This window comes from Felis catus, chromosome D2 (genome assembly GCF_018350175.1).
Source record: "Felis catus isolate Fca126 chromosome D2, F.catus_Fca126_mat1.0, whole genome shotgun sequence".
Taxonomy (NCBI): domain Eukaryota; kingdom Metazoa; phylum Chordata; class Mammalia; order Carnivora; family Felidae; genus Felis; species Felis catus.
The window spans coordinates 19915594-19938500 of NC_058378.1; the positions used below are offsets into that span (position 1 = coordinate 19915594).

Below are 22907 nucleotides of genomic sequence, written 5' to 3' on the forward strand. Positions count from 1 at the left end.
TAAGCATATAATGAAGTGTATTTTAAAAGAATGAAGTGTATTATAAGTATAAAATATGGATATACTACATAATACAGAATGAAAACAAAAAGTTGCTGATACATGTTTTCGTACAAAAAATCAGAGTTGTATTAATGTTCTTATGTATGTGCCCAGAAACAAAAACCTCAAAGGATATAGGAGGAATAGTTACCAGTGACTACCTCTGGAAGATGGAGAGGAGGGGAAAGGGTACAATTATGTTGTTTGAATTTTTTTCCGAAAAGATCATGTACTACTTTAACAATTAAAACACACACACACACACACACACACCTTTGTATTGTTAGAAATGACTGAAATGTTCTTCAATGAAATATGATTCATGAAATCTTATTTCATCGAAAAATATAAAATATAACTGATAACAAAACTATAACATATTCTTATTACTCAACTGTAACAAAATCTATTTTTGTGTTCAAGTGCCTTTGTGCAATTGGTTCCATGTTCTTAATTTTTAATTTAACAAAGCCAACAACTCCTTTTTGGAAATAGGTTTATCAATCCTAAACTGATAAACCTTTACTTAATGACAGTAACAAAAATTTTAAAAAGCAAAACAAATATCCACACAATGTCTTTAAGAAAGTTTATTCTGAGAATTTCAGTTGACAGCCAAACTGAAGTATGATCTACACAACGTACTTTACAACTATAAGTGATTTATGATAGTAGAGAGACACTCTTGAACTTTGAATTACTGACTATCTTGTTATCCATTTTATGAACAGGGAAGATTATCATCCTCAGGTGTCCTTCCACTAACAATATATGTTAGGTTGTGTACATAATTGACAATTAAATACAACAAAATATTTATTAGGTTGTTAGTACAGTATGTTTGAAGCTACCCCTCGTCAAGAGAACCTTACAAAATTGAAAAAAAAAAGCTTATTTTACATTGAATGCAACAATAAATAAAATTAACAACTATTTAGAATCTCAACTACTTTAATTAGGTAATTTGGGTGACAAATTAACTCTCTCAGCCACTGTTTTGAAAGGTGGCTTAAAGTCACATTTAGAGTACATTTGTAATTAGTGAACAGGCAACAGGCTCACTATTACATACTTTGATAAGCAATGGTTACAATCTCAAATGACAATCACCATTGAGACTGTGTTTATGTTGGGATTTTTTGTTTATCCATATACTCTGTTGCACATGAGCCGATCTCTAGGGACCCTTAGGGAAACAATTATTTTTTTCAGCTTCTAAAATATTATTAGGAATATTATCATTACAATTCATTAAAATAAATCAGTAAGTATGCAATATAAACCTATTAACACTAATTCCATAATTACTCTCAAACTCTCATTACCAGAAGAGACACACACAAGAATGCATTGTTTCCTTCCATTTAGGCTAAGCATCTTGAGAACTGTATTTGTTTCCTTACCTGTGTGTACTAAAAAAAAAAACAACTGTCATTTTTCACCCTTTCAACATTTCCCAATTCTTTTTAAAGTCTTATTTTTATTTTTTTATATTTTATCTTAGAGAGAGAGGAAAAGGGAGGGGAGGGGAGGGGAGGGGAGAGGGAGAGAGAAAATCTTAAGCAGGCTCCTCACTCAGCAAAGAGTCCAACACTGGCCTCATCCCACCGCCCTGGGATCATGCCCTGAGCAGAAACCAAGAGATGCTCAAACAGACTGAGCCACCCAGTCACCCCTCAACATTTCTCAATTTAATCTCTAATACAAGACTATGAGGATAAACATATTTGGTCTCTAACTTCAAGGAACACACAATTCAGTGGGGAGAAAGGCATGCAATCTACAGGATATGATCATTAATGCTTAACTTTCTACAAGAGAAAAGAAAGGTTAGGTAAAGATAAAAGCAGGAAGAAATGTTGCTCTTTGAGAAATAACATACATACATTCAAAAGAGTACTCATCCATTTTCAAATACCCTTGTTGAGTTGTTAATCTGTAAGAACAATACACAGTGGAAAAATACAGTGCTGAGGCAGGACCCTTGGTTTCCCAATTCTAACACACGGTAGCTTATGTGCCTTCAGGCTTGTCACATAACCAGGGTTGGTCTCAGTTATCTCATCTAAAAAGGTCAGTATTCTCTTACCAGCCTAAACCCGAATCATTTTACTAGCATGAACCAAAGTATCTAGTGGTTTCCAAGTCTAAGACCCCCACTACTCACATTCTCATATATCAGATTCCCCAAGTAATCATGGCACAGAGTACCAGTGTGAGTAAGCTAGGTGAATTATGGTTCCTAAATTGAACTTTTACATCACCAAGAGAATAAACTATGATAGGTCCTGTATTGTACTTCGAATGTGGTAGGCTCACAAAATGCGTTACACAGGCCATGACATAGTCTTAAAAAGATAATCGAGAATAACTGAATGTCTATAACTGTGTACCATTCTAGTACTACAGCAGGGTTTATTTCCTACACTGAATTCGAGTTTCTGCACTACCGGAACCACGCCTCCTGAGAACCAGGAGATAGCAGAAAAACCTCTCAGCGGGGCAGGGAGAAAGATCCTGGGTAAGTCAAGACAAGCGTTCCCAAACAGTCAGTCAGTCAGTCAATCGATTAATGAAATAAGCCATATATTTTTTCTTGCCCTCAATGAATCAATGAAATAAACCCTGTATTTTTTTTTCCCTCCAGCTATGCAGCTGCACAAAGAAGAGAAGCACCAGATTAGCATCATCTGCATTTCATTCCTTTTCTTGTGCAATAGCTACCCGCCTATAATAAACAGACCTTGTGCGCAGGGGAGAATCTACTTCCCCGTCCAGTGAAAATGAAGTTCCTTTTTTTTTTTTTTCCACTAACAACGCCGTCTCCAACCAACATCCACCCTCCTGAAGAGACCAGGCACTCCTCTCCCCGCCACCTCCTGCCGCTAGCCTGACGCCCCCAACCCTAGAAATCGCCCCCCTTTCGAGCCCTTGCTGCAAGGGTCGCGAGGAGAGTTCTGGGTGACAGCGGAAGAAGCCGGCGGGGGGGGGGGGTAGTTGATCGCCCAGACCGCAGGGAGTCCAGCCCTGCCGGTGAGCGCCAAGCTGCTTCTGCCGGCCGGGAGTTCGCGGAGGCGGAAGGGGAGCGGCGAGCCCCGCGCTACCCACACTTACCCACTTTGTCCTTTCCGTACATGTGCCCGGCCACCTGATGCGAGAGGGGCACGCAACCATTGAGGAAGCGGAGCCTGCCGCCTGCCGGCTTCGGGATGCCCTCGGGGGGGGGCTCGCTCACGGGTGGGGTCCGCATTTCTGGGGGGCCAGGAGCCTCGAGTCGGAGGGGGGATGGCGGCTCCGTTGCCATAACACAGAGCCGAAGCTGTAGCTGCAGCGAGAGCAGGAAAAAAATAGGGCGGAGGGAGGGGGAGCCGGAGAACCCGGGGGTCGCTCAGGCTTGGCCGCGAGGAGGCCCGGGGGTTCCCGCGGCTGGTGCCCGTTGAGGCCCGGGAAGGGGGCCCATGACGCCGCGGAGGCGCAGGCGCTCCCCTGCCCAACTCTCGGCGGAGCGGAGCTCCTGACTCCCGCTGCTCTGCAGCTGCGGCCACAGTTACCGCCGCAGCCCTGGAGACGGAACCGAGACGAGGAGAGGTGGCGGCGGCGCCCCGCGCTCCCAGGGGCCCTGACGGCGACGGCGGCCCCACCTCCCGCGCTCCCGCCCCCTCCCGCCGTCCTCCAGTCCCCTCAGCTGCCGCGCGCGTCAGCGCCGCCTGCACAGCCGCCGCAGCCGCGAGCTTCCGACTGCGCGACCCGCGGCTGCCGCTGCTACTGAGCATGCCCAGAGGCTGCCCGACGGGACCCCCCGCAGCGGGGCGGGAGCTCGGCGCCGCCCGGGAGAGCTGATGGATACCGGGTGGGGCGAGCGCGTTTCAGGTCTTTCTCACACCCACTCCTCAGCTGGCGTTACAATGCCAGCGGAGCTGTTGTACCTTCATTCATTCAGTGGGAGTTTCAGCGCTTATTGGGGTCCAGCTCAAGACGCCAGAGGCTCCCAATGATGAAGAGCAATCAGTCAAGTGTTGAGAGTTGGGAGGTAGTAGTTGTGCCAAGTATGGCTTCGGAGGCTACAATCAGCTCCCTCCAACTCCCACCCTGCATAGAGACAATAGGAGTTATAAACAGGCAGCTTCTTTAAAAACGTATCTCCATGTTTTATCCATTGAGTCAATTCCAACCCCCCTAAACTGCTTTTATAAAAAATATTTTTTAACCGACACTAATTTCAGACTGTAGAAGATAGAGAATAATCTTGGGGGGAGGGGGGCAGTACATTTTTCTGTAGAAATAAGCCGCTCCCCCCACCCCCAACCCTTAGCTCAGGTTCCAAGGTTCCCAGAGATAACTGACTCAAAAGCATTAGAAAGTGATGCACGCCAGGAGTGAGGTTTTGAAATAGCACTCCACAATTGATACCTGTGTGTCTGCTACTGACATTTTCTACGAAGACTGGACCCGGTCTTGCAGGTGCAGAACTGAGCAAGAAAACTGTGGATAAGATCTTAGATACCTGATTATGGCAAGTGTTATTACAGCACCTGTCCTTTGCCCAGAGAAACCCGCACACCTGGAAGAGACTAAAAGTCTGGCCTAGCTTGTCTATTCTCAAAGCCCTGCCCCCAGGCTCCAGGACTCCGCCCCTTAGTGTTGCGCACACTCAGTTGCTACCTCTCTAAGTCTTCCGGCTCCCCAGTATTGGGGCTGTCAAAATCCCGACTCAAGACTTCTTTAAGGCCGGGACACAGCTCCGCGCATGCTCATCATCAGCCAGGGTGGCAATACACACGTGCTTACGGCCAGCCGCGGCGCCTGCGCCGTAGCGGCCTGGAGTTGGTGCACGCAGGACGTTTCTCGCACCTTGACTCCTGCCCTCCGTGGGAGCCTGTTTGTGCTTAGTGTCCTGTGTATACGCCTTGCAAGCGACGGCGCCATGAGTCTGTCTTCCAGCGTACGAGGTGAAGTGGGACCTGGGAGCGGGTGAGGCTGGAGGCCTGCGCACCGATTGCAGCTTCCTCAACTCCTGTCTGGGCTGTTACCGCTGCCATGCGAGCCCGCGAGTCCTGTAACCTTGAGATGTAGAAGGGCAAGGGCTGGGCGGGCCTGCGAGCTTCCTGGGCAAGACCGGGAAAGGGGGCGATGTCAGGGTAAGGATTGGTTATCTCTCTAGGCATGGGGGCCACGGAGGCATCTACCCGTCTGGACCAAGTATTCCTAAACTAGCCAAACCCTAAAACCTAATGGTCCCGCCGCTAGCTTTTTTTTCTTGTTCTCCCATGAGACACTTCTGTGTTAAGTCACAGGGCCTGGAAAAGAGGAAAGGTTAAAAAAAAAAAAAATCGGTTCCCCCTTCTCAGGTTTAAATCACCGTCAGACTGTCGATTTCCTGCAAGCCTGAAGCAATGTTTGAGTAATCACATCCTAGTTTTGCATATTTCTTTTTTTTTTTTTAAGGAAAGAAAACCAATCCGAGTTCAGTTTTCCCAGTTTTTTTTGTTTTTGTAATTATAGCCCTCTGGCATCTGGCACTCAACATCAGCAGTAGTCCAGGAGAGAGGATTGAAAACGGAGTTCTTTGAGCTCTCAGCTTTCTCAGCCATGCTTTCCTTGTGCTAGTCTAGCTTTGGAAACATAGGTCCAATTAAAATTAAGAGACTTTTCTAGCAGTCGATTAATATAGACCTTCACATTGTAATAATCTACTGTGTGCACCAGCTACGTGATACACGCGATCTCTCTGCCCAGGTATAAAATGCCATGTCCCATAGTTTGGTTGTCTGTAACAGTAGTTAAGTAAAGGTAAAGAGATTGTCCAGAAGTTAATTTAAAAGAGCCCTATTGATTCATTTAGTAAATATTGAGCATCTAGAGTCAATGCCAGGTTCTGTAAAGGCTCCTTGTTAACTTGAGACCTAATTTTGTAATCCACTCTTTAAGTTGGAGAATTCCACTTCTGTTGCCAAAAGCTACCTGGCAACCTGGCAGAGTTACGTGGATAACCCATGACATTTTTAAGTTACTAATGAAGTATGTAGGAGGTGATTATTTGCAAAAATTGTTTCAAAGGATGCTCATCTTGAGAGTCCTTTAAATAGAGGCACCTTGGTGCATTTAAAATAGGGATTTTTGTTTTTGATTTAAAAAAAACCCAAACCTGTATTTTCTCAGGAATAAGACTGTTGTGTAAAATAAGATACTCGTGTGACTTAAGCCACTGATCATTCTATAGGAAGACAGTTTGCACTTACGTGATATAGGCTGGAAGGTTCCAACATGGGTTTTTAAAATGTGGAGTCATTTGGTGTAAATGGGCACTAAACCATTGAGATAGCATACTATTGAAATGTGAAGTAGGTGAACTCTAGGACTTATTAACACTATCTGCAGGCTAATCTTTCTTGGAATCAAGACAAGTTTGTGGTTGCTTTTTTTAAATCTAACCATAGGGGAATCCAAAGGTGACTTTCCCATTAACTTGCCCTTCTCTAAGGTACAGGAAATTGCTTGGTGAAGAGGGTGATCAGCTTAAACTTGAAGTACTCAACTTTGTTAGAAGTAACTACTTTTTATTTCACCTAAAAACATGAAGGCTGTTAGGAGGACTGCAAAAAGACACAAAACCTTTGTAAAACTCTTTAACCAGCACCTTCTTACTTCCTCAAATGTAGTATAGTAATGTGGCAAGGTAGGGACAGATAATGTCTTAGGAATCCACCTTGTAATGTTTAAATTTCATTTTTTTCTGAAATTTTAAACCACACTAAAATCTGCATTTTTGAGTTTGGGGAAGATGAATTAAGATACTTGTTTTCAACTAAATAGGTTAATAATTATAAAGGGCTTAGAAAAGTATTTAGCAGAGGTAAGCTGTTTTTAAGTATATGTTAAATAAAAAATAAAAGGATGTGTCTATGCATGCAGAATTCTCCTTTATATTCAGAAGAAAAATAATGGGTGGTGGGTTATAAATAAAATTAATGGGGATCAGGCCAGGACATGAATCTGGGAGAGGCAGTGAAGATAAGTGGAATTAAAATCCTAAGATCCCATGCAGTGAGATGATTCTTAATACCCATTTGGTGAATGATACCAGCCTTTTTTTTTTTTTCCCCTTATTGAGGCATAATCAACATACGTATACCGAACTTATTTTTTATTTGATACCAGATACTAGTTTGTTATAGTCACTACTATGGAGTCCCCAGTCTAGTGACTCCTCCTCATACCCAGTATATGACTTTTAGGAAGTTTACTAAATGTCTTGCTCCTTGATACCTCCAAAACTCATTGAATCTGCTCCTTCAGGTTATAAACAGTAAACAAATATTGGGGTTGTTGGGGTCTATAGATGTAATAGGATTGGTAGTTGATACTTGGTGGAGCTGGGTGAGGGTACATAGGAGTTCATTATAGTAATCCCTGTATATATGTCTGAAATATTCCATAATAAAGGTTTATATTTAATCTGAAATGTTTAAATCCCACACTTTGATACAGTAGTTAAGATGAGGTCAAAGATAAGTCATTTGGTATAAGAGCAATGTGATGGTAAGATGGACAGATGGAGTTGCAAATTCAAATTAGTAATCTATTATTTTTTTTTACCCAGCTAACATTGAACACCACCTGTGTGCCAGGCCTGAGAAAAAAACATTACCGGGCACACCCTACCAATCTGGGGAAGAGACCTAGGGAGGCAAAGATTTAAACACAGCTCCCCTTCCCCTCTCCTGAGAAGAAAAGAACATTCTGATTCTGTGGCAGTTGACACTGGGCAAGAGAGGACCGTTTTGGACAGAAAAGAGGTTAAAGGAACAGAAAGGGTGAGATTTCTAAGTTAAAGCAAAATTATTCCCACAGTAGAGAAAAGCTGAGGAATGGGTTATAAACAAGGGATTTGGAGACAAGTTTATGTTTTCTCAATCTCTGAATAATGCTGAGAGAAAACCAATATTATATTATACAAACCAGGGTTATACAGTAGTAAACCAAGGGAAGAGTAAGAATGGGAGGAATTATTTAGAAAGGTATTTTCTGCATTTTGTTCTTTATATTGGCTTATCAGTTGTATTTCTTTGTGTACATAGAAAGCACTGTTAAGCAAAATTGGGCAGAGTGGAGTTTGATCTAACTGTAGAAATACTGTTACCTGTAGAGAGCTATCTATAGAGAAGGGAAGTGAGGATAAAATCCGACGAGGCAGAAGTAGTGCTCAAGATAAAGAGTGTCTGAGAGGTGCCAACTGAAATGTCTTTAAAAATTGAGTCTTGGTAAAATCTCTTTTTGCCTCTGAGATTGTGTTTATTCTTAATAGAAGATATCTGCTACCAAGAACTAAGTATCACTTCGGTTTTATTGTTTTTATTTGTTTACTATCTTGGGTTTTCAATTCTTTCTCTAATTATTGACTTTTAAATCCATTGTCATTCTTGACTATCTCTACATTGTTTCCTTTTCCTTCTTTTCTCTAGGGTTGCCAGTGGCATCCACAGCTTTTTGCCAGAAAAAAAAAACTGATTCAGGCTGCAATAAGGAAATGATAAAACAAATTTCTTATTCTGGAAACTTTTCCATTTGTCTCTAATGAGACAAATTAGAGAATTAGGATTTGTGAAGAGGGGAAAGGGAAATTTTAAGAATTTATCTGGCTCTATGATTTTGAAAAATCAATTGGAGCAAATGCAAAGCCGTTTTCCTAGCACACATGGTACTGTGACATTTATATAGGGTCAAAAGTGACCCTTGTTAAGGGGTACGGTTACAGTGCATGTTTTGATTCCCCATGGGGCAGCTACTTTTCAGTAATATCTAGAGTCAGTTCCCATTTCTTTCATTTTCTATTGCCTCTTTTCTGTGTCAGTTATTCTGTCATTTATTCCACTGTCAAAAATTCCAGGGAGGTAAAGTTTTAAAAGAAAAGTCACCATATGGATTCAGTGGCTAATATTGGATTCAGAGGAAAGAGACTACAAGAATGTTTTCATGGTTAAAGATTCTTTTAACCTATCATTAGCTTCAGACAGAAATTCCTATAGGACTCCCTCTTTATGTCGAGACAAATTAATCTTAACCAATTTTAGTTGTTCCTTGGATCTCAGGCCTTTTTGTAATATGTAGGCACCATTAAAATAAATCGTTAGTGATTACTTCATAATTCACCTAAAAAGTAAGGTGTAACTAAGATCAACAGTATCTAGGGAGTTGTGTTATTTTATTCTTTTGGGATATTTCCTCCTTTTAAGTTTATACTAATGATAAAATTTAGCCAACATAATTGAGCATATACCAAGCAAAGGAATATTTTACCCCATTTTGTTATAGGTACATTAGCTGTTCATAGTGACTTTCCATTAGCTTAGAAGTGCATTGCTACAGCTCCTGACATAGAGAATACTTTCTCAAGAGAGTTCCATGGTAAATAATACATCAAAAAAGGAAGATCATGAACCAGGCTAGAAATCAGAGCAAAGTTTGAGCCCTGCTTGGAATTGCTGCAGGGTAATATCATGAAACAGCACTAAAATTCAAGACCAATCTACAAAAATTGTGTAGTCAAAAACATTCTTCAATGAGTCCAAAGGTTTGAAACTGTCAAATAACTTACTAACTTGTTTTCTCAGTCACACAGCACCTGGGAAGGACATCACGTTTGTTTATCTTAGGGGATTTCAGCAAGGAAGAATGAAAATGATGTAGGAAGAAAATAAACTATTAATGTAAAGAAAAATAATACTATGGTTGAAAATAGAATCCAAGGAACGTGCAAACATTTGATAAAAAATAAATTGTTAAATAAGGTAAAACAGAGGACCAAGCTAAAAGGAACTAAGTGTGAGAATGGTTGTTCCTTCCCATTACAGTTTTGTAAGAATGAGCTTGCTCCAATTTAATGTAGGGCACTATTAGGAATGGTGATTAATCATATTAGTGCAATAAGAAATTTGACTAGTGCAAGTAAGCCATACAGTTAATTATTCATTATGTTTTTATTTGGCCTTGGAATATGTTTTTTGTACTTATCTCTCTAGGGCTTTATTTGATAGTTTGGGAATTTATTTGAGATACTGTGAAGATCTGACTCAGGAAGTGCTGGGAAGCAGTCCAGTGTGTTTACCCTGACCCCTGTTCAACTTCTTCCTTGCAGTCCACTCCATGCTGGGAATAGACAACTCTCCTCTGAGGCTGAGGCTAACCAGACTATGCAGAGCTTTCTTCTCTCCAGCGTTCTGTGGAATTGGGGTAGTTAAGTGCTTGGGTTTCTAAGGGCTCCTTGAAGGCAACATGAAAACATGGCCTGTTAGTCAAGCAAATAATTGAGTAGAAAAATGTCATTAAATTTAAAATGAAGTTTGTAGAGAATTCAAATCCTCATACACTGGTGGATAATGGAAATTTAGAATATATTAAGTGAGAATATTATATTCTCTGTAATTAGAGACTAATTATATTCATCTTTTATATGAAATTAATACATTCTGATTTTTATTCTAATGAGAAAGCACTTTGAAATTTAAAAACAAACACTTTTGAATGACTTTGAAGCCCAGAATCCTACTGGATATATTTCTTTGAATGTTTAGTGTTAAGGGGTGGTTTTGTTTTATTTGTCCTTTATTTGTTTTTTCTTCAGATACCAGTTATGTTTTGTTTCATTTGTCCTTTTTTTCCTTCAGATACCAGTTCTGTTTTACATTAAAAATTTTTTTATGATGTTTATTTTATTTTTGAGAGAGAGAGAGACAGAGAGTGAGGGGGGAGGGGCAGAGAGAAAGGGAGACACAGAATCTGAAGCGGCTCCAGGCTCTGAGCCATCAGCACAGAGCCCAGTACAGGGCTGGAACTCACAGACCAGGAGATCATGACCTGAGCAGAAGTCAGATACTTAACTGACTGAGCCACCCAGGCACCCCTATTTTACATTTTAAAATCACTAAAGGACCTACTATTTAAATGAACTCTGATGAGTCATTTTATTAACATAATCACCTCCTGATTTTTGGGGGGAGGGGAGTCTTTGTAATCTGAATTTTTTTTTTAACATTTATTTTGAGAGACAGAGGCAGAGCATGAGCAGGGGAGGTGGAGAGAGAGAGAGAGATACAGAAGCTGAAGCAGGCTCCAGGCTCTGAGCCGTTGTTAGCACAGAGCCCGACGCGGGGCTCGAACTCACGAACTGCAAGACCATGACCTGAGCTGAAGTCGCACACTCAACCACTGAGCCACCCAGGCACCCCGTCATCTGAATTTTTTAATGTGTCAGGGTTTGTTTGTCTGTTTTTAAGCAATAGGTATCTACAGGCTTACGTGTATTTTAAATCTATTTATGAGCACTTTAAAAATTATTAAGCATGGTTTTTCCTTGTCCATCTATAAAATAATTTTTAAGTTTCCTTCTACCTTGATTTAGCCATCAGCATTCAATAGAAAATACACAATTACCTCAGTAAAGGCTGGGGAAAGTCTTAACAAGAACTATTACACCAATGTGTTGTGATCATTTTGTTAACAGTAAAAACCTTTGATTATTGGGATGCTTAACTCAAAAACTGGATTTCCTGAATATTCATGTTAGTATAAATACACATTATTAGCATATATTTTGGTTTTGATAATTATTCCTGTTTTCCTTCCTTACTCTAGTTGAATGGATCGCAGCAGTTACTATTGCTGCTGGTACAGCTGCGATTGGTTATCTAGCTTACAAAAGATTTTATGTTAAAGATCATCGCAACAAATCTATGGTAAACCTTCACATCCAGAAAGACAACCCCAAGATAGTACATGCTTTTGACATGGAGGATTTGGGAGATAAAGCTGTGTACTGCCGTTGTTGGAGGTCCAAAAAGGTGAGGATAAACAAGTCCTTTATATTAGTGCCATCTTTAATGTTGCATTTCTTTTTAAACTATTTTATCAAACATATATCACCAGATATTGTTAGGATATCCCCCCCCCCCCGTTTTTAAGTAATCTCTGTGCCCAACATGGGGCTTGAACTCACAACCCTGAAATCAAGAGTCCCATGCTCTACCGACTGAGCCAGCCAGGTATCCCTTTTCCTTTTCTTTTTCTTTCTTTTTTTTTTTTTTTAATGTTTGTTTATTTTTGAGAGAGAGAGAGAAACAGAGCCTGAGTGGAGTTGGGGGCCAGAAGGAGAGGGAGACACAGAATCCGAAGCAGGCTCCAGGCTCTGAGCCGACAGCACAGAGCCTGACACAGGGCTTAAACTCATGAACCACAAGATCATGACCTGAGCCAAAGTCGGATGCTTAACCAACTGAGCCACCCAGGTGCCCCTCTTTCTTTTTTTTTTTAATGCATCTTATTCTTCTCTGTTTTCCATGTACTCTTCAGGAATATATTTCCTAGAACATCTAACTACTGTGCAATAAAATTCTATTTTCCCTTATTGAGGTCAGGTGAATGTAACTGTATTCTTGGCCAAGAAGAGAGAAGAAGAGAGAAGAATCCCTTTATTTATTCTTAGGATTTCCTCCCCACATGGATCTTTACCTCCACTATACCAGGAAAGGGAGTATGCAGCCTAAAACATTAAAGAGGCGCAGAAAAAGTAAATTCTTTTCTTGAGCTTTCAAGCTCATGGACTCTAGAATAAGTTTTTAAAAATTGAAGAGAAACTTGGAAACTGCCCTTGAAAATTTCTTATCTGGGGGCACCTTGGTGGTTCAGTGGATTAAGCATCCAACTTTGGCTGAGGTCATGATCTCGTGGTTTGTGAGTTCAAGCTGCGCATCGGGCTCCATGCTGACAGCTTGGAGCCTGGAGCCTGCTTCGGATTCTGTGTCTCTGTCTCTCTCTGCCCTTCCTCTGCCTGTGTGCGTTTTCTCTTTCTCTCTCTCTCTCTCTCTCTCTCTCTCTCTCTCTCTCTCTCTCTCTCTCAAAAATAGACAAATATTTAAAAAAAGAAGACAAAGAAAATTTCTTATCTGGTAAATACATTTGCCCTGTATCTAAGCTTGCTTTTTTTTTTTTTTTAAGATTTTATCGTTTTAAAGTAGTCTCTCCAGCCAATATGGGGCTTGAACTTACAACCCCGAGATGAAAAGTCACATGCTCTACGGACTGGTGCTTTTAAGCTGTAGCTCCTATACTTAAATATTGAACAGGACTTTTTAAAATCTTATTTCCTTTTGTGTTAATTACATTTCACCAGGCTTCCATTTGGAACTATCATCTATAATACCTGTAGCTGTTAGGCAGCTTTTAGACAGTGATGCCAGCTAGTGACCTAAAGATAGTAAAATGCTTTCCTAAGGTCATCTTGAAAAGCTTCATATATTGAATGACTTCAGAATTTCTGATATATTGTGAGAAATATGGTGAAAAAATACTGTATGTACTGCCACTATTAGCATTTAAATTGAACAGATTTCACTAAAGATAACCCTATAACGCATAAGAAAATAGACAATAAAAAATGATATATCTGTTTCGGAAAGCACTTCTCAGGAACTACCTTTTCCCACAGTGGAAAGCCATTACACAATTAAGGAAGAAGTCCTGTACTAAGTACTGGAAAATGTATTCTAACTCCCTCCCCCAATACAATGATGCTGTATAATCCAGTGACACAGTACTTAGATAATGTCATTGTATCTGAAAACTGATGAATATATGGAATGTGCACCAAAAATTAATAGTCCCACTGCAAGTTGTACCTTAAAAAGAACACTGTTCATTTGGTGTGTGGGATTATTTATAAGTACTAGTAGGGTCTCTAGAAAATAACCCTCAATAATAATTTATAGACTGCACCTGATTTTTTTTTTTTAATTATGCTCATACTAGGTTTTATTCTCCTGTTGCTCACCAAAATATAGAAACAGTATCTTTAGAAATTCAGGAATTTATAAGTCAGAGTGTGGTCGTTCTTTAGTCAGTGATCATTTAGTGTCTTCTATATATGCATGGGAAAAGTTAAATAGTAAAATAGCAGGTATCATAGATGTGTACAGTAGACTCACAGGTGATTTAAGTGGAAGAAAGAGCTTACACTGGGCTAGAATTTTCTGGGAAGGCATAGTGATAAACATGGGAGTTAAATTGCCTCTGGAAAGATTGGTGGTATTTGAATAAACTAGCAAGTTTGGGGAACTCTTTCTCAGAATCTGTAGGAAAGGACTCAAGTGATCAAAGCTGAGATCAATGTAGAATCTAGTCTGGTCCTTGCTCTCCTGAGTAACTGTGTAAGGAGTTTGTGCCTCCAGACATTGGGGAGCTTCTTGTCAGGAATTTAAAAGTCATGATACTTACACTGGGTGCTAGCTCTAGGAAAGGAGAAAAATGGACAGATATTGGAAACATTTTGAGGGAAGGATCAGCCAAATGCACTGACTGATTTATATGGGAGATTGGGGGAGAAAAACAAACTCATTAAAGTATCTAAACCTGTAATAGTAGAAGAGATGATGCTGTTAACAGAAATAAGAATTCAAGAAGAAAAGCTGATTTTCTAGGATGATGACAAGGAGTTCAGTTCCAAAGTGAATTTTGAGGTGACATTTGAATGGAAATGTCCAGCAGACAATCTGAAATGTGGGTCTAAGGCTGAGACATCAGAGTTCAAGATAGCGATCAGCAAAACTAAGCCAAGCATAAGAATGCCAGCAGATCCTTCATGCAGATGAAAATCAAGGGCTAAGTATGAAATCTTAGGGAATTATTTGCATTTTGGAAAGAGGAATAAGAGCCAAAAAGGAAAATGAAATCTTGCCAGAGTTAGAAGAAAACTAAGAATATCATGGTTTCACAGTGGAAAACGGAAGGTTTCAAAGATTTGGCTGTGAATATCAGTTTGTGCAAAGACAACTAGGTGAATATTATAGTAAGAGTTGGGTTAAACAATTAGGCAATTGACCTTTTGGTGTCATTTCAATGGAATAATGCTAGAAGTCTGAGTGTATATCAGAATTTCAGTAAATATGACAGTGAATGGAAAGCAGGGGAAATACAATGACTGCCTGAGTGAACTCTAAAGCATAGATTTGGGGAGTCAAGTAAAAGATGTTTGCTTTGGTTTGGTTTTCCCAGAGGGTAAAGAAAAGGTCAGTAAAGCAAATAGGGACTTAAAAGGACTAAGATTGTAAGTATTTCAGGAAGAATCACAAATGGACACAGTGGTTTAAATGGTTTATTTATAAGCCTTTATAATTCAACAAAACATTCCAGGATTATTTTTTCATCATGCAGTTTAGAGTTTCTAGATGGTTAAACTAGAGGTGGTTATTCCCACAGGTAGACTTCAAGGAAAGGAATGCCAGACCAGTCATTTCCCCCCCCCCTTTTTTTAAAGCTTATCTTTTATACTGTTAGTGATCCCCTTTGCCTTTAGGATTTGTCAGTTATGAATTTTCACTGAATCTTAGAAACTTTTTATTCCCACAGAATCAATTAAGAATTTACCTTTAATATTATTCATGTTAATGGATGTTCTTATTCTTCAGGTATCGTTGGAAACTCCCCATGTTCCTGAGGTACCTAAGGTTATCATAGGGGTGCCAACTCACACATTTACGTGTCAGTGCACAAAAGACTTGTAATTAATACCTTTGATTAGATGACTGTTGATTTCATTTTCAGTAATCTTTTCCTCATACAAACCAGTTGTGTTTATAATATGACAAAATTATACCTATCTCAAGAAAAGTTACATGTGATAGAAACTTTAATTCAATTCTAATGCATTCTTAATGTACAATCACTGGTAACCTATTGTGTGGGTCTAACATTTTTAGTGGTTTTTCCAGACCTCATGAATCAGATCTCTTAGCAGTGTGCAGAAATTACATTTTGCCTCATTAGTCTTCTCTTCCCCCCAGGATTGGTATGCCCTCTGCTGTTTGAGAAACTGGCCTCTTCATAGGATTTCACAAAAGGGCTATCCATATGTGACTTGAGAAAGAAAGGAGCCAATAGAGTAGAAACGATTAAAGTGACTGTAAGGAAGTATTATTTGAGACAGTGCCTTCTGAAAGAGGGTGGAAGGAAATGAGAGTAAGAGCACAGAGGTGAAACTCAGGAAGGAAGGGAAAGCCTTATTTTCGAAATAAGGAAATGAGAGAACTTTGATGTCAGAGGAAAGAGTATGCAACCTAGTCTTGCTAATTCCCCCTCTCCCAGTTGTATTTTGGCCATCCAGGAGGCAGGAGAGGGTGAACAAGGACAGTAGAAGGATGCACACTAAGAAATCAAAAAAAGGAGGAAAGACATGCCAGTTACTATCGGAAGCTCAATTGAAATTGAAATGCAACTGAACATACTATATAGAATCATTTTGTTTCACTTACAACTTCATGATTTGAATTGGGTTTTTTTGTTAGTAGTGGGCTTGTTTTTGTTTTAGGGTATGTGTGTAATAGAAAGTCCATCCTATTGATGGTTTGGAGGTGGGTGCACTGAGCCCATTTCTTCATAGAAACAAAATTCTGAGTGTTGGTTACATAGCTTGTCCAAATCACATAAGGACAGTCTTGTAATTCTGTTATATCTACTATCTTACATTTTACTAAAGTAAGTACCTAAGAATGGAATAAAATGTCATATTCTCTCAGTATCAGATCTTACTGCTTTTGTTTTCTTTCTCAACCAAAGCAAGACTATTTCTGAGAGCAGTTTATGATAGTGAGTCAATATAGCCCCAGGCAACCTCCTTGGGAAATAAAATCCAAACTCATTAAAAATACAAAGTTTGGAGAAGGAAGATAAATGTTTTTTTCTTTTAATTGTTGCAGAGAGAAGAGATATGGAGGAACATTTATTTATTATTTATCTTGAAAAATCCAAAAAACAGAAACATAATTTGAGATTGGGGAGATTGAAAAGAAACAAATCTTGTATATTTTACATAAGACTGATGATGTTGCTAGCTTTCCAAATCGGAAGCAAGAATCTCTAGTTTTATTTATCCTAATCATTTATTCTAGTCCCTTTTCTAAACCTTCTCTTTCCTAATTTTAAAAATAATTTGGGATTAGTTTTCTAATTGGGTTAACAAACATAATAGGATATTTTCTGGACATACAGGAAATTCAGCCAATTTAATTTACAAACTTTTCTCCAGGATTTGTTAAATAACAAACACTGGCATCTTTGATATTAGAATCACATATGAGCTAAACTTTTTTCCATCAATTATTTGATTCTTTAGGTTTTACTTTTATGTATTGATATATTGAAAATCATGAATTAATTTCAATAAGCGTATTCCATTAATATGGACAATGTATTCTTTTTTTTTTTTTTTTTAATTTTTTTTTCAACGTTTATTTATTTTTGGGACAGAGAGAGACAGAGCATGAACAGGGAAGGGGCAGAGAGAGAGGGAGACACAGAATCGGAAACAGGCTCCAGGCTCTGAGCCATCAGCCCGGAGCCCGACGCGGGGCTCGAACTCACGGACCGTGAGATCGTGACCTGGCTGAAGTCGGACGCTTAACCGACTGCGCCACCCAGGCGCCCCTGGACAATGTATTCCTAAGAGATTGCTAATCCAATCTTGAAGTAACTCATTTTGGTCCTTGGTTGAAAAAAAAAATTTTTTTTTTTTTGCTGTTTTCATTAACTTAAAATGAAAACTCTCTAATGAATAAATATAATCACATGAAGTTGGAAAGAGGATTCTGACTTAAGTCAGTAATTCCTGGGATTAGGTGATAAAGAAAGTACTATTAAGAGACATCTGTGTCTCTGAACAAAATGATTTTTAACACTTAGTTTACACTTTAAAATCATAAAAAGCTTTATATATTATAAAAGCAGGAAAGTTTATTAAAGAAATAGGATCTACTATTTGCTGCTTTTTAAAGAAATACTTGGGTTTTTTTTTCTTTTAAAACAGGAAACAGGCATATTTTAGTTTTTAGGCAGAATTAGATATTATATAAAAAGCATATTCTCATTTTAGATGTATGGCTTTCTTTCATTAGATTATCTTTGTATATTTCTTTATAGATTTCTCTCCCGTTCTTCTGGCATCTAGGCATAGTAGTTATCAGTGCCCACAGTGCTTTTTTTTCCCCCCCCTTAAGCTCTATGCCCAACATGGGGCTTCAACTCACAGCCCCAAGATCAAGAGCCACATGCTCCAGCAATTGAACCAGCCAGGCACCCCGTCTCCTGTTCTTGAGTCTATATAGAGAGAAAAATTATTTTTTTAAATAAGTTATTTTTCTAGTATTTAAGATGAGATTTAAAAAATACGCATTCTATTGCAGTAAATTCTTTGAGGCTTTTAAATTGATAAATACTTCATTTTTCAGAAATACAACTTATACCATATATGTAAAACTACAGTAACATGTTTTGTGTGTGCTGTATATAAAAAATAGTGTCTTTTACAATGTAAACCTTTATTCTCACTGTAAAATCACCTGTGTTGATTAAACATACGTCACTTTGAAATGCTGTTCTTTGCTACAGGGTACATTTTAGTTTGATTTTTTATGGATTGTTATGGCCTTTTTCCTCATCCATACCAAGAAAAAAAGCTTAAGTCGATGTTTTTGCCATAAGGACTTGTTTTTAACACGAATATACTGTGTACCATATCTTACTGACCTAAAAGAAAGAAAGAAAGAATGAAAGCTTTATATATGTTACATTGATGTTGTCATCTACCCCAAAAATAGAATTTTTAGTTGGAAATATTAGATATGCTGATACCTTAGGTTTTTCTGTAATTTTTAACTAATTTACTGCCTCTTGAAATTATATATAAATAGTAAAATTAAAATGGAATTTCCTTAACATCAATCAAATATTATTTTATTATTCGACGCTTCTAATGTCAGAGTTTAAGATTATATACCTTCACTATCTGATTTCAGGTATCTAAAATTATACACCCTTCACTGTAATGAGGCAATTTTAATCTTTTTTTTTTTTTTTAATGTTTGTTTATTTTTGGGAAAGAGAGAGAGCGAGTGGGGTAGGGGCCTAGAGAGAGGGAGACAGAGACACAGAATCCGAAGCAGGCTTCAGGCTCTGAGCTATCAGCACAGAGCCCAACACAGGGTTCAGACTCATGAACTGTGAGATCATGACCTGAGCCCAAGTTGGAGGCTTAACCCACTGAGCCACTCAGGTGCCCCGAGGCAATTTTAGTCTTAAAGCTAAGCCTCCTATTACTTTACTCTTCTAAATAGGCCTCTTCAATGCAATAGTGAACATTATACTAAATAGTGACACTTTAGATTCAGAGTGTAGGTACATTTAAGAAATCAAGAACAAAACCAAGATGCTAGCTATCATTGTTTATTATGAAATGAAAATAAATGGTATAAATATAGGAGGAAACAAAATAATTCACTGGTGTAATTGGACCTTCTAAGTGTAAAAAACCTGAGGAGACACCTAAAATATTGTTGAATTCCTATTTTTATCATTTAACAGTAGGAAAGATATACGGTACTTACAAAAACCATTGATAATATGTAGTATAAGTAGTTAAGTATGAAAATATACCTAATTATGATGACTTTTATAAAACCTATACAGACGAAATAATGTTATCAGAGTATACATGAGACCTGAAGATGAAAATTATAAGAAAATCTAAATTGTACTTGGCAAAAGAAAATCCTCATTTGTCTGGAAGAGTAAATAGGTAACGTTTAATAAAGGTAGGTAGAGACTAAACAAGGAAGGTCTAACAAGAGTAATGTGAAGGAAACCTAGCCATACCAAATAGTGAAGCATATTTTTTAAACACAGTTTTTATCCCAGCAGTGTAGGCAACGTAAAGCCTATAAATAGACATTTATGGGTAGAACTTACTTTGCTAAGATTATGAATAGAGGTATAACAATAAATGTACAGCCTCTAATATTGAAGCAACAGGATCTTAGAACAGCATTTTGTAAAGTGCGCTGTATAGAACACTAGGATAATGCATATCAAAGCTAAAAGTGTCCATGGTTCAGTCTGGGAAATTTTGAGTTAAAATAGTATTTTTTAATAGCAGGATTTCTTTTAAATAATAATGTATGCTACAAATCAGGAGAATTACCTGGTATGTTTTTAAAGCAGTGAAACCAAATCAGAACATCTTTCAGGACTTAACTTCTTTGGAGCATACTCTGAGAGAAGCACTGTTAAAAATTTACTTCTCTCACTTTTTCTCCCACTGGACCCCAAAATATTAGTTATATCTAAAAGGTGAAATCATGGAGAGTAATGAAAATACCACATCTCTAAGAGAAAGATGTCTCCATGAAGTATGTTAAAAGGGGAAGTACTGGCATATGTGTATGAAAGTGAAGAAATTAATATGAAAAACTAAGCAAAATAATAAGGGTTGAGAAAATTGCTACAAAGGTGATCAGAAAAGGGATAATAAATACACAAATTGATTTTAAACAAATGAACTTAGGCTCTTACAAATAAATGGGAAATGGACATAGTTCACTGGAAGGGAAATATAACTGTAAGTAGCTTATAAACATGAAAAAGGTATTTAGCATCCATAAATATCACAAATGGAAATGCAAATAATGATCTGTGTATTATTCACAAGTTGATTTCTTCCTTCTACTTGGTATATATACTTGGTATATATAGGCTCTTTATAAGAACACCTAGATAAGGTGGTCTAGGAAAATCTTTTTAAGAGTTATCATGTTCTATATGAGACTTAAGCATCACCCCTCCTCTACCACATTAATACTGATGTTGCAATTAGACATTGACATTCTCTCTTTTCCTAGTTCCCATTCTGTGATGGATCTCACACAAAACACAATGAAGAGACTGGAGACAACGTGGGACCTCTGATCATTAAGAAAAAGGAAACTTAAATGAACAGTTTTGATGCTGCAAACCAACTAGTCATGATGTTACCTGATTGTTTAATTGGAATGGCTACCACTTCTGTCTATTTCACTTCCCCTGGGTTCTAGATGTGATACATTGCAAATTGCAGCTTTCATACTCACAGCATTTGCCTTACTTGTTGAACCATTGTGGTACACATTTGTTTAAACAAAAAAAGGAAAAAGTAAAAACGAACCTTATGGCCCATGGGTTATCTTGGTCTTGTAAGGATCCATTTCTTTACGTTTAAAATAATTATATTAGAATATAGTTGTATGTTGAAGTTAATACATTAAATTATTCTCAGAATGATGTATATGTAGATTGTACTTTCAAAGAAAAATCATCACCTTTTAATATTACTTAGTTAACCTAGAAAGTAAATTGGGTGTGATTAAGCTATATTAATTTCTTAATATAGGAAAAACCTGTTATGACCTTGATTCTCTTCTTGACAAACAGAGGTAATAAGAAAATATAGCTTTATGTTTTCATAGTTTTTAATCAAAATGAACTTTGAATGTTATTCTGCTTAATTATAAGTGGTCCAGGTCTAAAATGAAAGGGCACAGTAGCTTCTTTATTCATTTGCATGGATATTTAATTGACCCATTAAAGGAGCCAATACTGGAAATTTAGATCAAAGTGGTAATAGTCTTAAAGTAGTCATGAAGAAAGTTGTAAAATGTAATGCTCCAGAATTCCAGCCCAAGAAGTGTCAAGCACTTGAAGCGGGGACATTGAAGGAATTGGAACACATGATGTCCAGTCTCTTGAACACAAAGCTGCACATCCATGACAGAAATAGTAGTCACAAAGCTAGATCAAAAGGCGCGAGAAGATTTATTTCCCACTCTTGATTCAGGCACATGCTATTCGGGGAAGAAAAATAATTACATTTTCTTAAATTGTATGATTTTTAAAAGCAAAAAAATTTGAAGACAAGATTTTGTTTATATAATATTCTTTGAAGACTCAGATCATTGCATTCATTTAAAAAAATGTGAAAAATGGGGCGCCTGGGTGGCGCAGTCGGTTAAGCGTCCGACTTCAGCCAGGTCACGATCTCGCGGTCCGTGAGTTCGAGCCCCGCGTCAGGCTCTGGGCTGATGGCTCGGAGCCTGGAGCCTGTTTCCGATTCTGTGTCTCCCTCTCTCTCTGCCCCTCCCCCATTCATGCTCTGTCTCTCTCTGTCCCAAAAATAAATAAACGTTGAAAAAAAAAAAAGTGAAAACTGAAAATACTAGGAGCAAAAAAATACGAAGACAGGAGTAGTAATACATGTATTTTTAAAGGAGATTAGTTCTTTGGGTTTTGTGAGTCAGAAGGAAAAATCAGGACAAGATATATACATAATACAGGCATACAATTGAAATTGACAAAGGTAATGAAAATATTCCCATCATTTCTTTTAGTATACATGAATTCTCAGTAGTAGTAGGTAACACGTTTCTACTTGATAAAATTCAGAATTACCTTGGAAATCACAGGAATCAACAAACCAACTATCAGCATTCCTATATTATGTAGGATCACTGATATTTTTTAATGTACAATTTTGTGTATTACAGCACATAAAGTTTATACCAAAATTGTGTATACTGGTTTTAAGCAGCTTATAGGACTTACTTAGACCTGTCTTTAAGGCACATCTTCAATACAAAATCTAAAATACTACAAACTCTGATTCTACCTATCAGTTCCTTAAGGTGATTTTCTTTCCATGCCTCTTCCTCCTGTTTTAAGTAAGTACCAGTGGGTCTGCAAAAGAAGCACCATGCTTTTGTCAGACTCTGTGCTGACAGCTCAGAGCCTGGAGACTGCTTTGAATTCTGTGTCTTCCTCTCTTTCTCTCCCCACCCCCCCAACCTTGTGCTGTCTCTCAAAAGTAAATAAACATTAAATTTTTGGTTTTTTTTAATTTATTTTGAGAGCAGGTGAGAGAACAGGAGAGCGGCAGGGAGAGAGAATCCCAGGCAGGCTCCACACTGTCAACACAGAGCCTGACAAGGAGCTCAAATCCATGAACCATTAGATCATGACCT

General features: G+C 38.3%; 2 protein-coding genes across 8 annotated transcripts in view; one reads left to right on the forward strand and one right to left on the reverse strand.

Annotated features, from left to right (window-relative positions):
* The window catches only part of IPMK (inositol polyphosphate multikinase), a 66103-nt gene extending 61428 nt beyond the window's left edge, over window positions 1-4675 (reverse strand). For 2 of the 5 annotated variants that reach the window (XM_011287388.4, XM_019813125.3), the window contains exons 1-3: window positions 4453-4632; window positions 3969-4131; window positions 3157-3367 (exon numbers count right to left, since the gene is read on the reverse strand). In XM_011287388.4, coding sequence (XP_011285690.2) covers window positions 3157-3367; window positions 3969-3974 — 217 coding nt within the window. In that variant the 5' untranslated portion in view covers window positions 3975-4131; window positions 4453-4632. Of the gene's footprint in view, window positions 1-3156; window positions 3368-3968; window positions 4132-4452 lie in introns of those variants that run through there. The other 3 variants (XM_045039968.1, XM_019813126.3, XM_019813128.3) reach the window with 3 other exon arrangements.
* A 60-nt stretch (window positions 4676-4735) lies between these two features.
* CISD1 (CDGSH iron sulfur domain 1) lies at window positions 4736-21174 on the forward strand. 3 transcript variants are annotated; one of them, XM_011287387.4, is made up of 4 exons: window positions 4736-5013; window positions 10178-10272; window positions 11674-11879; window positions 20757-21174. In XM_011287387.4, exons 1-4 carry the CDS (start codon window positions 4790-4792, stop codon window positions 20844-20846), a joined length of 615 nt encoding a protein of 204 aa, XP_011285689.2. In that variant the 5' UTR covers window positions 4736-4789; the 3' UTR covers window positions 20847-21174. The 3 variants fall into 3 exon arrangements, with proteins under 3 accessions (XP_011285689.2, XP_003993996.3, XP_044895907.1); XM_045039972.1 differs by lacking the exon at window positions 4736-5013 and adding an exon at window positions 7875-8060; XM_003993947.6 differs by lacking the exon at window positions 10178-10272 and having other exon boundaries at window positions 4754-4991.
* Window positions 21175-22907: the final 1733 nt, after the last annotated feature.

What these genes read in the sequence shown, in the direction of transcription:
- CISD1 (XM_011287387.4), top strand. Translation starts at nt 4,790, where the DNA reads ATGCTCATCATCAGCCAGGGTGGCAATACACACGTGCTTACGGCCAGC. An exon ending in GAAGTGGGACCTGGGAGCGG is followed by an intron (nt 5,014 to 10,177) that starts GTGAGGCTGGAG and finishes TCTTCCTTGCAG; the next exon opens with TCCACTCCATGCTGGGAATA. An exon ending in CAGCGTTCTGTGGAATTGGG is followed by an intron (nt 10,273 to 11,673) that starts GTAGTTAAGTGC and finishes TCCTTACTCTAG; the next exon opens with TTGAATGGATCGCAGCAGTT.